The following is a 12698-nucleotide window of genomic DNA, read 5'->3' as shown; positions in this document are numbered from 1 at the left end:
GCCTTTAGCTCAGGGTGTGATCCCAGGGTCCCGGGATCGAGTCTCACATAGGGCTCCCCACAGGGAGCCTGCTTCTCCCTCTGCGTATGTCTTGCCTGTCTCTGTATGTCTCTTATGAATAAATAAATAAAATCTTAAAAAAAAAAGATTTGGGGATGACGCTGAGATCACAGGGTTCAAACGTGATGTGTAATTAAGGAAGTGCTTCCCAAGTCTCCCCTTCATTGGGCTCAATCTAGTTGGCTCACACTTCCTTCCACTCAGGGGTGAAAGCAACCCTTCGAATGTTTTTCTTAGAGTACAGTCTCACTTTCAGCTCACTTCCACTTGCCTGATCTAAGCCCCTACACCTGGTTCTGGATTCCTCGGGAGCTAAATAAATCCCAGGAGCTTTTGATCGGTCTGCATGGAAATAACAAGGTGGGACCCTTCCCATTCAGGCGTCATGCGAGCTCCAGACTCAGCCATCTCCCTGGTCTTTCCAGCACCCCCTGCAGTCATGAGCTCTGATGCAGAGATGGCCATTTTTGGAGAAGCAGCTCCCTACCTGCGGAAGCCAGAGAAGGAGAGAATCGAAGCACAAAACCGCCCATTTGATTCTAAGAAAGCCTGCTTTGCAATGGATGATAAGGAAATGTACGTGAAAGGTATGATCCAGAGCAGGGAAAATGACAAAGTCACAGTCAAGACCCTAGATGATCGGGTAAGTGTTGATTTCAGATGTCCTGGGTCATTTGGGCATCCTCACTAGCCTTTCCAGTAGGATATTAGAAATCACATACTGGTCCATAGGAATCTGATGATAGAACATGACTTACAATAATCTATTCCATAGTGAAGTGACAGGTGATGCTCCTATTGCAAACACCTTTATTCCCATTTCTTTCACTTTTCCAGGACTTGGGCTTTGAGAGTTGTTATGATGTTTGCTTTGGAGAAAGGGGAAGGTGAGGGTGGCAGATGTTGGACCATTTAAGGGAGAGATTGGAGCTGATCACTGCTGGGTAGTCTGGGCAAATATCCTTCCCTAGGCTGCAGAGTGATTTCCAGAGGAAGCACTGGAGATGATGCCTAGCTTAATGTACAAAATTACAATGCATCATTCAATTAAATATTGACTGGACACCCATCACGTCTAGCATCCATCACTTTGCAAATTGAAGCAAATCTCGGCACCTGCCTTCCCAAAGTTGACCATCTACTGTAGGAATCAAGATGTGCCTGGCAGGTGTGACTCTCAGTTTACAAACTTAGGCATATGAGACACATCTTTATTTTATTTCTTGTTTGTTTGTTGCACTTAACATCTGATTTCAGCCTCTTTTCACTGGGAGGGAAATAATTTTTCTTCAGTCATTCTTGGGGTCTCCTCCTATGGGTGTACCTCATTTTCTGGACCTTACACAGTACCACACTGAGGGTCTCGTCTCCTCTCTGAATGATCTGCTAAGAAACAAATCCTTGAAGCTTCAGAATGAACAGATCTTTCCATCTCCCCTTGTGCTACTTTGGGTGTCTCTCTAGGTAGGGCAGTGGGACAAAGGAGTCTCCTTTCCCCAAGAAACTTGGCATGTGGGGCACCTGGGTGGCTCAGTGGTTGAGCATCTGCCTTAGGCTCAGGTCGTGATTCCAGGGTCCTGGAACAGAGTCCTGCATCAGCTTCCCTGTAGGGAACCTGCTTCTCCCTCTGCCTGTGTCTCTGCCTTCTCTGTGTCTTTCATAAATAAATAAATAAATAAAATCTTTAAAAAGACAGAGAGAGATTTGGCATGTACCAACAAATCCCCTACCTTTTGTCTTTTCACTAAAACCCTCAAAGCTTTTCTAAGGACTTAGGCTTTGGGAAAATAGAATCCAGAAAGCCTTTTTTTAAAAAATATTATTTATTCATGAGAGACACAGAGAGAGGCAGAGACACAGGCAGAGGGAGAAGCAGGGTCCCTGCAGGGAGCCTGATGTGGGACTCGATCCCAGGACCCTGGGATCATGCCCTGAGCTGAAGGCAGACGTTCAGGCGCTGAGCCACCCAGGCGCCCCGAATCCAGAAAGCCTTATAGGCTTTTTCTCTTTTCTGCCCTATTTTCTACCTCTCCTGAATTAATGGTGTGCAGAGTCAGCTGTATACTTGAATGGGGAAGTTGAGAAGGGGCAAACCCAGAGAAACGAAATTAAGTAGTAATCTCAGAAATACTGTTCAGCCATGGACCATGCTCCAAGTTCAAATGTTGTAACTATTATAGCAGAGCCGTTATAATAGTAATTCTGTTACAAGGAATTATGAAAGTCTTGAAAAGATGAAGAGACAGGAAATATGGCATGGAAGAGGTGTCCCTTGAGCTGAACTATGAGGGTTTCTGAACATAATGTCAATAAAGATATTCCAGACAAAGGAGCAGAGGTGATGAGGTGGAAATGCACAGAATACATTGGAGTATTCCTTTCCAACCTTCCAACCTTTGTCTCACTGAAACACCCAAAGCAAATGGGGTAAACAGAGGCAAGCTTCCCTGGCCTTGGCCATTCTGAGTCCTACCTGGATCCTGAGGGCTGAAAGGCTCTGTTGCTGTGCACATCTGTAACTCATTCTTGGCACACAGGTGGCACACTGACTGGGCGGTATCAGACCAGCACTGGTTACGCAGTTTGGCCAGAATTGGGTTAACCAATAGATGTTATGTGTGGATCATCTCTGGGAATGAAAATGATCCATGAAGCTATTCATGGTAATAGGGTGATTACATCACAGTCTTTCACTACTTCCACCACACCAAGCAAAGCAGAGTTCAGATTATTGGCTCTCCTATCTATCATATGCTTTTCCTTTCGATCCCCAGACCCTCACTTTGAACAGTGACCAAGTCTTCCCCATGAACCCTCCCAAATTTGATAAGATTGAGGACATGGCCATGATGACACACCTGCACGAGCCTGCTGTGTTGTACAACCTCAAAGAGCGCTATGCAGCCTGGATGATCTATGTGAGCACCTTTCAGCCTTATTCCATCTCTCTCTTTCTCTGAGTAAAGACAAGATCCACATGTTGCACTTTCTGGTTTTCTCAGACCTACTCGGGCCTCTTCTGTGTCACCGTCAACCCCTACAAGTGGCTGCCAGTGTACAACCCCGAGGTGGTGACGGCCTACCGAGGCAAGAAGCGCCAGGAGGCCCCGCCCCACATCTTCTCGATCTCTGACAATGCCTATCAGTTCATGCTGACCGGTGAGTGATTTCTTCAATCCCTATCTTTTATTTATTTTTTTTGAAGATTTTATTTATTTATTCATGACAGACACAGAAAGAGAGAGAGAGGGAGAGAGGCAGAGACATAGGCAGAGGGAGAAGCAGGCTCCACGCTGGGAGCCAGACATGGGACTCGATACCAGGTCTGCAGGATCACACCCTGGGCTAAAGGTGGCGCTAAACCACTGGGCCACCAGGGCTGCCCCAATCCCTATCTTTTAAAATAGTTTTTAGTTAATTATTCAAGTCTTTTAGCTAGACTGGATCTTAGCTAATTATTCAAGCCCTTTGGAGACCTTGATTATCTGAATGCAGTTATGGTCGAGGTGACCTTAGGAGAGTCTGATGATTCCATGATGAAAAGCCAGAGGTGCATATCTCCTATTAGCAGCCATGGTGCATAGGTCAGTGCTCATGGCTGAAGCCATGCTGCATAAATGCTTATTTGGGGGAACACGGAATACAGGAAGATATCCTGCCGCTACCTCCAAAGAATCCCCCTAACATGAGCATGCTTAGAAGGAGAAGACCAGATTAGTAACCTGGAGGATGCAAAGTTAGAGAACTGGGCATAGCAATGTCCCTGCACTGTCTTCTTCCCTAGACTTGGGCTCCTCTTTCTCTTCCCTAAATTTCGAGAATGGCATAGGAAATAGAGATGTGGTAACACGGGTCATGCCACCATGTTTCATGTCACTCTCGTCTTTCCCACTTTCACCTGACTTGGTTTGGTGCAGACTTAAGAAGCAGAAGCAAGGCTCTGAGATCTGAAGACAATTAGGCTCATCTACTAAACCTTGGGTTGCCCAAACCTCAGCCCTTCCTCTCTCACACTCAATCCTAGCCATTCCTACACACTTAATATTTTTCTTCAAATTGGCTGAAGTTGCATCAATTTTAAAAGGAAGATTGGTAACACTATTTGTATGAATTTCCTAGGGCTGCCACAACAAGGAACCACAAAATGAGTGGCTTACACAGCAGAAATTATTGTCTCAAAGTCTGGAGGTGGAAAGTCCAAGGTTGAGGTGTCAGCAGGGTCCTCTCCTCATAAGGGCTAAGAGGCAGAATCTGTTCCCTGCCTCTCTCTCTCTCTGTTTCTAGTGGTTTGCTGGCCATCCTTGGGGTTCCTTTGTAGAAGCACCACCTTGCTTACATGGTATTCTCATTTATGAGCATCTGTTTCCAAATCTCTCCTTTTGATAAAGGTCCCAATCGTATTAGATTAGGGCATCTCCCTCCCACTCCCATATGACTTCATCTTCACTAATAACATCTACAATGAACCAGTCATCTGGTCTGGTCATCTGCCCATGACCAGAATAAGGTCATATTCTGAGGTCATGGGCATAAACACCTGGACAGGTGAATTTCGGAGGGAGGGGGAGGGATACAACTCAACTCATAAACGATTGTAAGTGGAAACCCATGATCACTTTCCACAAACATGGAGTAAAGGTAAAAGAAAAACCTAATGACAGCCAATCAGTGCACATAGATTCTAATTAGGAGCTGCGCCTTCCCACGAGCCTTGAGTCTGAGACTTGCTCTCTTTCTTAGAAAAGGAGATGAGAAATTGCTGGCAAGCAGTTATAGATCTATGAATAAGAATCACATTCCCTCCATGGGATTCACTGTTCACTTGCCATGCGTGGTCTGTTACACATCCCACATTTGGGAAATCTACACAAATTGTCTCCAGGAAGATTAGACACATCCAAGTCTTTACCAAGCTAGTTCACAGCAAAGCCATGTACTCCAACCACCCCCACTATTGCCCTATTTTTATATCCCATGCATTTGCTGTTTCTTTATTTTGTTTTCTTCCCTCTGCATTTCTAGATCGAGACAATCAGTCCATCCTCATCACGTGAGTAACCTGTGTTCACAGCATGATGACTTGGAAGCCAGAGTTGTCCCTTCCACTCCTTTATCTTACGTGCTTTTCATCGACAGTGGAGAATCTGGTGCAGGGAAGACTGTGAACACCAAGCGTGTCATCCAGTACTTTGCGACAATTGCAGTCACTGGGGAGAAGAAGAAGGAGCAGCAGCCAGGCAAGATGCAGGTGAGCAGCTCCCTGCATCTGGAGATATGCTGGAATAAGGACAGCTTAAAGACGGGGTGAGCACCAAGGGTATGCCTAGCTCAGTGCTCAGCAAGATGCATGGCACAAAGTCTTGTTCCAGGGGTGCTTGTGGGGCTAGGCAGGAGGTGGTTCCACCTGGTGGCCCCAGGCAGGAGCACTGGCTCTATCAGTAACAGCCCAGCAACCCTGAGCAACATCCCATGCTCCTCCAGAGAAGGGAAGCTTTAGGCTCTCAGATGGGAGCGTACATCAAAATCACCAGAAGGGCTTGTTAACAACCAATTGCTAGGCCCCAGGCCCAGAATTTCGAATTGAAATTCCTAATTCACATTCACAGTCCTGCTACTTCACATTTCTATCATGATCCCACTGTTCATGCAATGGGTCTAGGGATCACACTTGGAGAACATGGGGTGGGCAGTAGTTTGAAAACCGCTCTGGAGGCAAAAGGATAAACAGTCATGGGGAGTGAGAGTAAAAATTCTGCATTCTATAAGCAGACTTTTTAAAAGATTTTATTATTGATTTGAGAGAGAGAGCACTAGAAAAGGAGTGCAAGCATGAGGTGGGGGTGGGCAGAGGCAGAGGGAAAAGTAGGCTCCCTGCTGAGCAGGGAGCCTGACACCGGGCTCCATCTCAGGACCCTGGGATCATGAGCTGAGTCAAAAGCAGACACCTAACTGACTGAGCCACCCAGGTGCCCCAATAAGCAGATTTCTGAGCAAAAATTCTCATGAAATATATTTTGTGACTTAAAAATATTTTTTTGAGAACTGCTATTTCTACTGTATGATCTTTTCAGTGACTTTCTATTATATTTAAACTATTATTTCTATTCTATTTATACTATTAATTCTATTTATACCTCTGAACCTAAATGTCTAATAGATGGGTCATGATGCATGCAGTAACAGAGGTATGTATTCTAAAAAATCCATGAGTTATAATGGAGTGTTATCAGAGAAGAAAGGCAGTCTGAAAAATCAAGAGGAAGCCTGGAATCTGCTATGGCCAGAGTCACTGATGCTGTACTAAGGAGACCCTCTGCAGGATGGGATTTGAAGCCTCCTCGGGTGGTGGGGGCAGGGCCCATGGGTTCCTTCACCCATCTGCATTGGCCTCCAGGCTGAGCTGGTCAACATCTCTCCCTGGACCCTGACCAGAGCATCCACACTTTCAAGTCACCATGGGCTCCTTCAGAGGATACTCTAACGTCTTCCCTTTGCTTTTTCTTGTTTATTTTTAGGGGACCCTGGAAGATCAAATCATCCAGGCCAACCCCCTACTGGAGGCCTTTGGAAATGCCAAGACCGTGAGGAATGACAACTCCTCGAGATTTGTAAGACCCAGTCCAATTTTAACCACCTGCCTCCCCAAGAACCAAACCCTCTCTTCAAATGCTGGAGATAGATACATATTTTTTTAAAATCCCACATAAACTAGAATAGAGCCAGCCTTATTTTACCCCTAAGTGATTTAGATTAATTGAGCTCTGCTGGGATAATCTGATATACTGAAGAGTGTGTTGGCTTGTTGTCAACAGAGGGAGGATTTACCTGCTTGTTTCTAACAAGGCAGCATTAGCTCTGAGCATCCTGAAGTCACTTGGTCTCTCTAGGTGGAAGCATTTAAAATGCTGAAGTCCATTGAGCACTCTCCATTGCCTCGTTAACCACGGAAACCGTAGTGTGAATTAAGTGAATAGGTTTGAACTCCTCCAGGTCAAAAGGCATTGGGAGAAGGAGAAACCTGGTGAAAGCAGGAGAGCCCAAAACTTGGGAATACGTTGATGTTGAAGATACTGAAGGATATGTTCTATCCTTCAACATTTCTTAAGATTGGCCCATCCAAAGAGGCATTTACCTCCCCCCCCCGCCCCACCAAGGGCAAATAAACAAATATCCAGCCCTCTACTTAATCTCACTGTACCATGAAGTGAACAACTACCATGAGGTGAAGCCCTTACTTATGCCTATAGTTGCAGAAGCATGTCAGGCCTTCACACATATAGGGAGCTTGATAATCTCAAGCTTGTGTTTTATTATTGCTTCTCAAGGATAAAATGGTCCCTGATGTGAAAGTACATACAGATATCAGGCTGTGAGCCCTGACCTGTCTTTCTTTCCCTTGGTCCTCTGTGCATTGCCCATATGCACATCTCTCTTCCTAGGGTACAACTAAAAACTCTTGCTTGTAGAGGATCTGGGTGCGTTTTATGCAGCAGAGATATGCATACATACTTGCACCAAGTTCATTATTGCACTAACCTGGCACCAGCTTAAAGTGGAAGAAAATGCTTTACATACCTACCCCTTGCCACTCTCATTATTTAGTACATGGGCCTCTCCTCTTGGCCCTGAACCAGAAGTCACGAAAAACCCACTGTGTTATTTTGTCTACCTTCCACCCAGCAAACAAACATTTGCAAGCTAAAACTTGCATCATCTTCCACTGAGAAGCTAACAATACTGAAGACCAAGCCTTACAGTTCACTCATGCCTCCACTGACCCTTCACTGACTCTCCCTGAGCTTCATTCAGGAAATATTGAGAATGTGATGGTGGAGTACGGACTACATTCCAGCTTCTATGGGTGAGAAAGAGAAGGCAACATTTTTGCCTTCAGATTTTCTCACAGTGTGGTAGAGCTCGGCCACTCATAAAATTTCACCTCTTGCCCCCCCTCAAAATGGAGGAACTCAGACTCTGAATGCATATTTTGGTAGCCAGAGAGCCTGGCCCAAACCTAGGAACTAGGTTTGCCTGTAGTAAGTGGTAAGAAAAACCAAAGCAAGAAATCTCACAAGGAATACCCAGAGGCAAAGAGAGAGAGAGAGAGAGAGAGAGAGAAAGGAAGGAAGACAGACAGGCAAAATGGCCCAAGCAGGCCTATCAAAGGTATCATGAAGCATTTGGGAATCCAGGTATCAGAGAGCAGGATAAAAACCAAAGGGACAGTCAAGAGTGAGGTGGCCCCAAGCAGAAGTTGGAGAGGAAGCCCACAGGTATCTCCAAAACTGGATGAACAGAGCCAGATGCTTTGGGTAGAGCTATCTGAGTCTGGCTAACCCAGCTTGGGGACTCTGGGTGCCAGGCAGACAGAGGAGGGAAGTCCTCCACTTCTGGCATCACTTCTTCCCCGACCCTACCTTTCCCACTCGTGGCTGGTAGCAGCTGGCAAAAGCCAACCACAATACCAAATAAATAAAATAACTGTGATGTTTGTCAACCTGCCATTGGACAGGGGAAGTTCATTCGGATTCATTTCGGAGCCACAGGAAAGTTGGCATCAGCGGACATTGAAACCTGTGAGTCCTGGCACCATATCGGGCACCATGGTACTTGGCGACACAGCCACCTCCCAGACACCTGAAACCACATTCTTTCTTATTACCTTAGATCTCTTAGAAAAATCCAGAGTGACATTTCAGTTATCCAGTGAGAGAAGCTATCACATTTTTTACCAAATCTTGTCAAACAAGAAGCCAGAACTAATCGGTAAGTTCTTGGGGGTATTGGTCTCATCCTCTAAACCAGGCACCTTGGGAAAACACCCAGAGTGCATCATGCATGTGTGAGATGCTAACGGGACCTTCGTGTTTCACAGACTTGCTCCTCATTTCAACCAATCCCTTTGACTTCCCCTTCGTGAGCCAGGGAGAGGTCACTGTGGCCAGCATTAATGACAGTGAAGAACTGCTGGCAACTGACGTAAGCATTTTCTTTCCTTCCTTCTTAATTCCAGCACAGAATTACCAAGTTTGTGAACTGAGAGGCATCCTAGCAATCTAATCAGAAACTGGGACCCAGGGATTCTCAGTGAGCAGACCCTAGATCTCAGAGATCTCAAGATGTCGAGACAATTAGCCCAGATTGCTCCCCTCCCCACTCAGCTCCACCTCAGGAGATGCCAGGGGGGGATACAGAAAGTTCTCCAAAACAGGCCTCCTCTTCCATTCTCTAGCATGGTAGAGTCGAGTTTTGCATTTATAAGGTTTTTGAAGGTTTCGTTGGAACTTCTCAGGCCATAAAACCATCTGCATGGTTCCTCTTTTTTTAAAAAAGATTTTATTTATTCATGAGTGACACAGAGAGAAAGAGAGGCAGAGACACAGGCTGAGGGAGAAGCAGGTTCCATGCAGGGAGCCAGATGTGGGACTCGATCCCGGGACTCCAGGATCACATCCTGGGCCGAAGGCAGGTGCTAAACTGCTGAGCCACCCAGGGATCCCCCATCTACACGGTTCTTGAAGAAAATTTTAAAAATACAGTAAAGTATCAAGCAGGAAAAACAACCCACTGTGTAGCAGATGCTCCACACCTCGTGCTACCTGCCTCCTCAGACTCACATTCGGCTCCCACGTCTTTAGTGCACCTGTCAGGCCTCCAGCCATTAGCTTTGGGAAGTATTTCCAAGGTTAAAAACTAGAATAGTAATAATAATAATAATAATAATAATAATAATAATAATAAGTGCATTGAGCATATATATGTGCTAGGAACTGAGTTGAGTGGTTCTCCCTGCTTTATCTCATTTAAATCCCTCCAAAAACCTCAAACCAATAGGTATGACTATTGCCTCATTTTACAAAAGTGAAAGCTGAGTCTTAGAAAAACACACACAATTTGCAAATGACGGAACACTTGAAGCCAGATCTGTCCAACCCCAAACCTGTATTTTTAAACCAACAGACACCATCTCTAAGCAATTAATCTTTCTCCAAGCTTCTCCTGGGTAATGGTCTATGACCCAGCAGAGGGGGATTGGTCTCTCTGAGGGTCTGCATTCCCCAAGAGGGTCCACAGACAGTAACCCTTTCACCTGGTTCCTTTTGATGTTAAGTGAAAGGTTTTCTCTTTTAATCCCTTCCTACGACATAGAGATGCATTTGCTGGGGTAGGATTTGGAGTCAAGGAGGCCATCGTGGCTCAGGACCTCTCCTCCCCCAGGTGGGCTCCTGGCCTAGACTCTCCCTCTCCCAAAGGGGGCGCCACCCCAAGAGTGCCTCATTGTTCCATATCATCCTGCTGACATGGACTTACCCGCTCACTGACCTACCAGCTCACCAGACCCATCCAGACATGCCATCTTCACCAGGGGGGCATTGCTTAGGCTCAGGCCGCAAGCCCTGCTGCATAATCAATACATCTATCCAAGGGAAGGATTTTTTGCTTAACTCTTTGTGGTAGGACATGAGCAAATGGCTATAAAACCAAATCAGCAAATGCTGTAGGCTCTGAAATGACCCAACGCTTGCTCCAGCCCATTTTAACACATGCTACCTGTAGGTCACTTACCCTGTTAGAGCCTCAGGTCTCACCTGGAACTTTGGAAAGATCCACACACCCATGAGGTTCTCATAGCAACTTGGTGAGATGACATATAGATGGGTGCCTAACCCCGGGCCTAGCACAGGGAGAGCTCTGCAAAAATTTGCCCCTTTCTTGTTTGAAAACTGATGGCATTCTCTTCGATGACCACCCCTTCCAGTTCTAATAGCCAGGAGACCATATTGTCTCAATTCTGAACAACACCAGAATTTCTGGGTTACAATGTCACACTCTCAAGCTATTGGGCACTATTTCTCAGACACTCTTCATGAGACTTCCTTCTTGTGGTGTCACATGATGGTTCCCAGTGGCCTCATCCAGAAAATAGCCCCAAACATATGTACAGCAGAAAAGGATTCAAATCAGTGCTTATTGGATGGAAGAAAGCAGTCATCACTTTTTCTTCCCATAATCTCCACCTTTCCACACAAACATGTTAAAGAAATGGTTTCTAACCCCTAACTTAACATATCGCCCTGTCATCCACTTCTTTGGGCAAATGCTATCTCACAGGCTGTACAGAAAGGGTGAGGTCTTGACCAGGGGCAACTGAGTCCCTGTGACAACTGTCCTTTCTCTAATTCCCAGAATGCCATTGATATCCTGGGCTTCAGTTCAGAGGAGAAAGTCGGGATCTACAAGCTCACAGGGGCCGTCATGCACTACGGGAATATGAAGTTCAAGCAGAAGCAGCGGGAGGAGCAGGCCGAGCCAGATGGCACCGAAGGTAATCACATCAATGCAGGAACTGGCATCTGACTCAGCACCTGTGCTTATCTATGGATAAGCATGAGATATGCTCTGGGTTCATCCCCAGAGCTGCTCTTCGAAAGTCGCACAAACTGAATGTGGGGTGTCCAAAGCTCATTGATTGTACTTGAGCTGGAGAAGTCCAAGAATCGTAGAGTGGTGGACCCTTGAAAAACAAAAGACATCATTCTCATGAATGAATAATCACTGTTCACACCACTACCTCTCACCATCACGGTTTACCTGTTATCTTAAGGGTAGACATTTACCTGTTCTGTGGACTTCAATTTCTCTCTGTACATCCTTAAAACTCAGAATGCTGCCCTAAGCACCTGCGCCAGGTGAGGAGGTTTCCTCCTCCTGTTGCCTTCAATTCCACTCTGACATCTGTTGAACTTGACCCTGAACCAAGGACTGGTGTACCAGTCTCCCCTCCTCCACACCTCAGGACTCTCACCGGGGTGATCTCCCCACCCCCTCAGCCTGGTCCTGGAAACAGAGCAGAGGAAAGTAGGAGGGGCTACCAGCAGTAGGACCAACCCACCATATGCCCTGCTCATTAGGCCTCATTTCTCACACTATGTCTTATAAGCTCTGTAAGTAAAAAGCTGGTTCATCTCCAATAGTTCTACCTATTTTAACATCCCCCATGATGTGTGAAACAGTGTGTCTTGAGCCCCAGATGATAGGCAGGAACAATAGCCTTGAAAGAAAGGCCAGGAAAATACACGTGACTCTATCACTGCCCACAATGGCTCACCTAATTAGGCTAAGGTTGCCCAGGATGACCTCTTTTTATTAATTCCAAGTCAATTGTTAGTGACATCATCATAGGAATAATAGCCCATCAACATTCACTGGTTCAACTCCACCCCCCACTCTCCCAGCCCCCACACCCCCACTCTGCTCTGCAAGTGGAGGGGATTATGCAGGGAATGTACCAGGGGGTATCAATCCTTGGGGCCATGTGGGAATCAGGCCTGTGGCAGTGTGCCAGACAAGCGGCAACAGAGAAACTCAGTGTTCAGAGCAAGAAGCACTTCTGATTGGGATAATCAGGGAAGTTTTCCTGGAGGAAGAGGGTACTGGCTTGAACTTTGAAGGATGGATAGGATTCTGAAAGGTGAAGAGGGAGGAGAGAAGGCAGTCTGGGCAGAGGAAATAAGATGATGAAGGGGGCAGGGGAAGGAATGTGATGAGACTGAACCCCAGAGTGGTCCACTTTGGCTACAGAAGAGGATGTGTGCTGTAGATCTGTAAGAGATGGGAATTGAAAAGTGATTATCTTG

The 12698-nt window shown here is 46.0% G+C and overlaps 1 protein-coding gene across 2 annotated transcripts in view; it reads left to right on the top strand.

Moving 5' to 3' along the window:
• The first annotated feature begins 499 nt into the window (after positions 1–499).
• Positions 500–12698, top strand: part of MYH13 (myosin heavy chain 13) — a 51389-nt gene continuing 39190 nt past the window's right edge. The window contains exons 1-10 of one of the 2 annotated variants that reach the window (XM_038536881.1): positions 500–703; positions 2835–2978; positions 3063–3219; positions 5083–5110; positions 5197–5308; positions 6576–6668; positions 8573–8636; positions 8728–8826; positions 8936–9039; positions 11248–11386. In XM_038536881.1, coding sequence (XP_038392809.1) covers positions 500–703; positions 2835–2978; positions 3063–3219; positions 5083–5110; positions 5197–5308; positions 6576–6668; positions 8573–8636; positions 8728–8826; positions 8936–9039; positions 11248–11386 — 1144 coding nt within the window. Of the gene's footprint in view, positions 704–2834; positions 2979–3062; positions 3220–5082; positions 5111–5196; positions 5309–6575; positions 6669–8572; positions 8637–8727; positions 8827–8935; positions 9040–11247; positions 11387–12290; positions 12533–12698 lie in introns of those variants that run through there. The other variant, XM_038536882.1, reaches the window with a different exon arrangement.

This window comes from Canis lupus, chromosome 5, assembly GCF_011100685.1.
Source record: "Canis lupus familiaris isolate Mischka breed German Shepherd chromosome 5, alternate assembly UU_Cfam_GSD_1.0, whole genome shotgun sequence".
In the NCBI taxonomy this organism is placed as follows: domain Eukaryota; kingdom Metazoa; phylum Chordata; class Mammalia; order Carnivora; family Canidae; genus Canis; species Canis lupus.
Note: the sequence above shows the minus strand (reverse complement) of the source record. Positions and strands in the feature narration are given on the sequence as shown.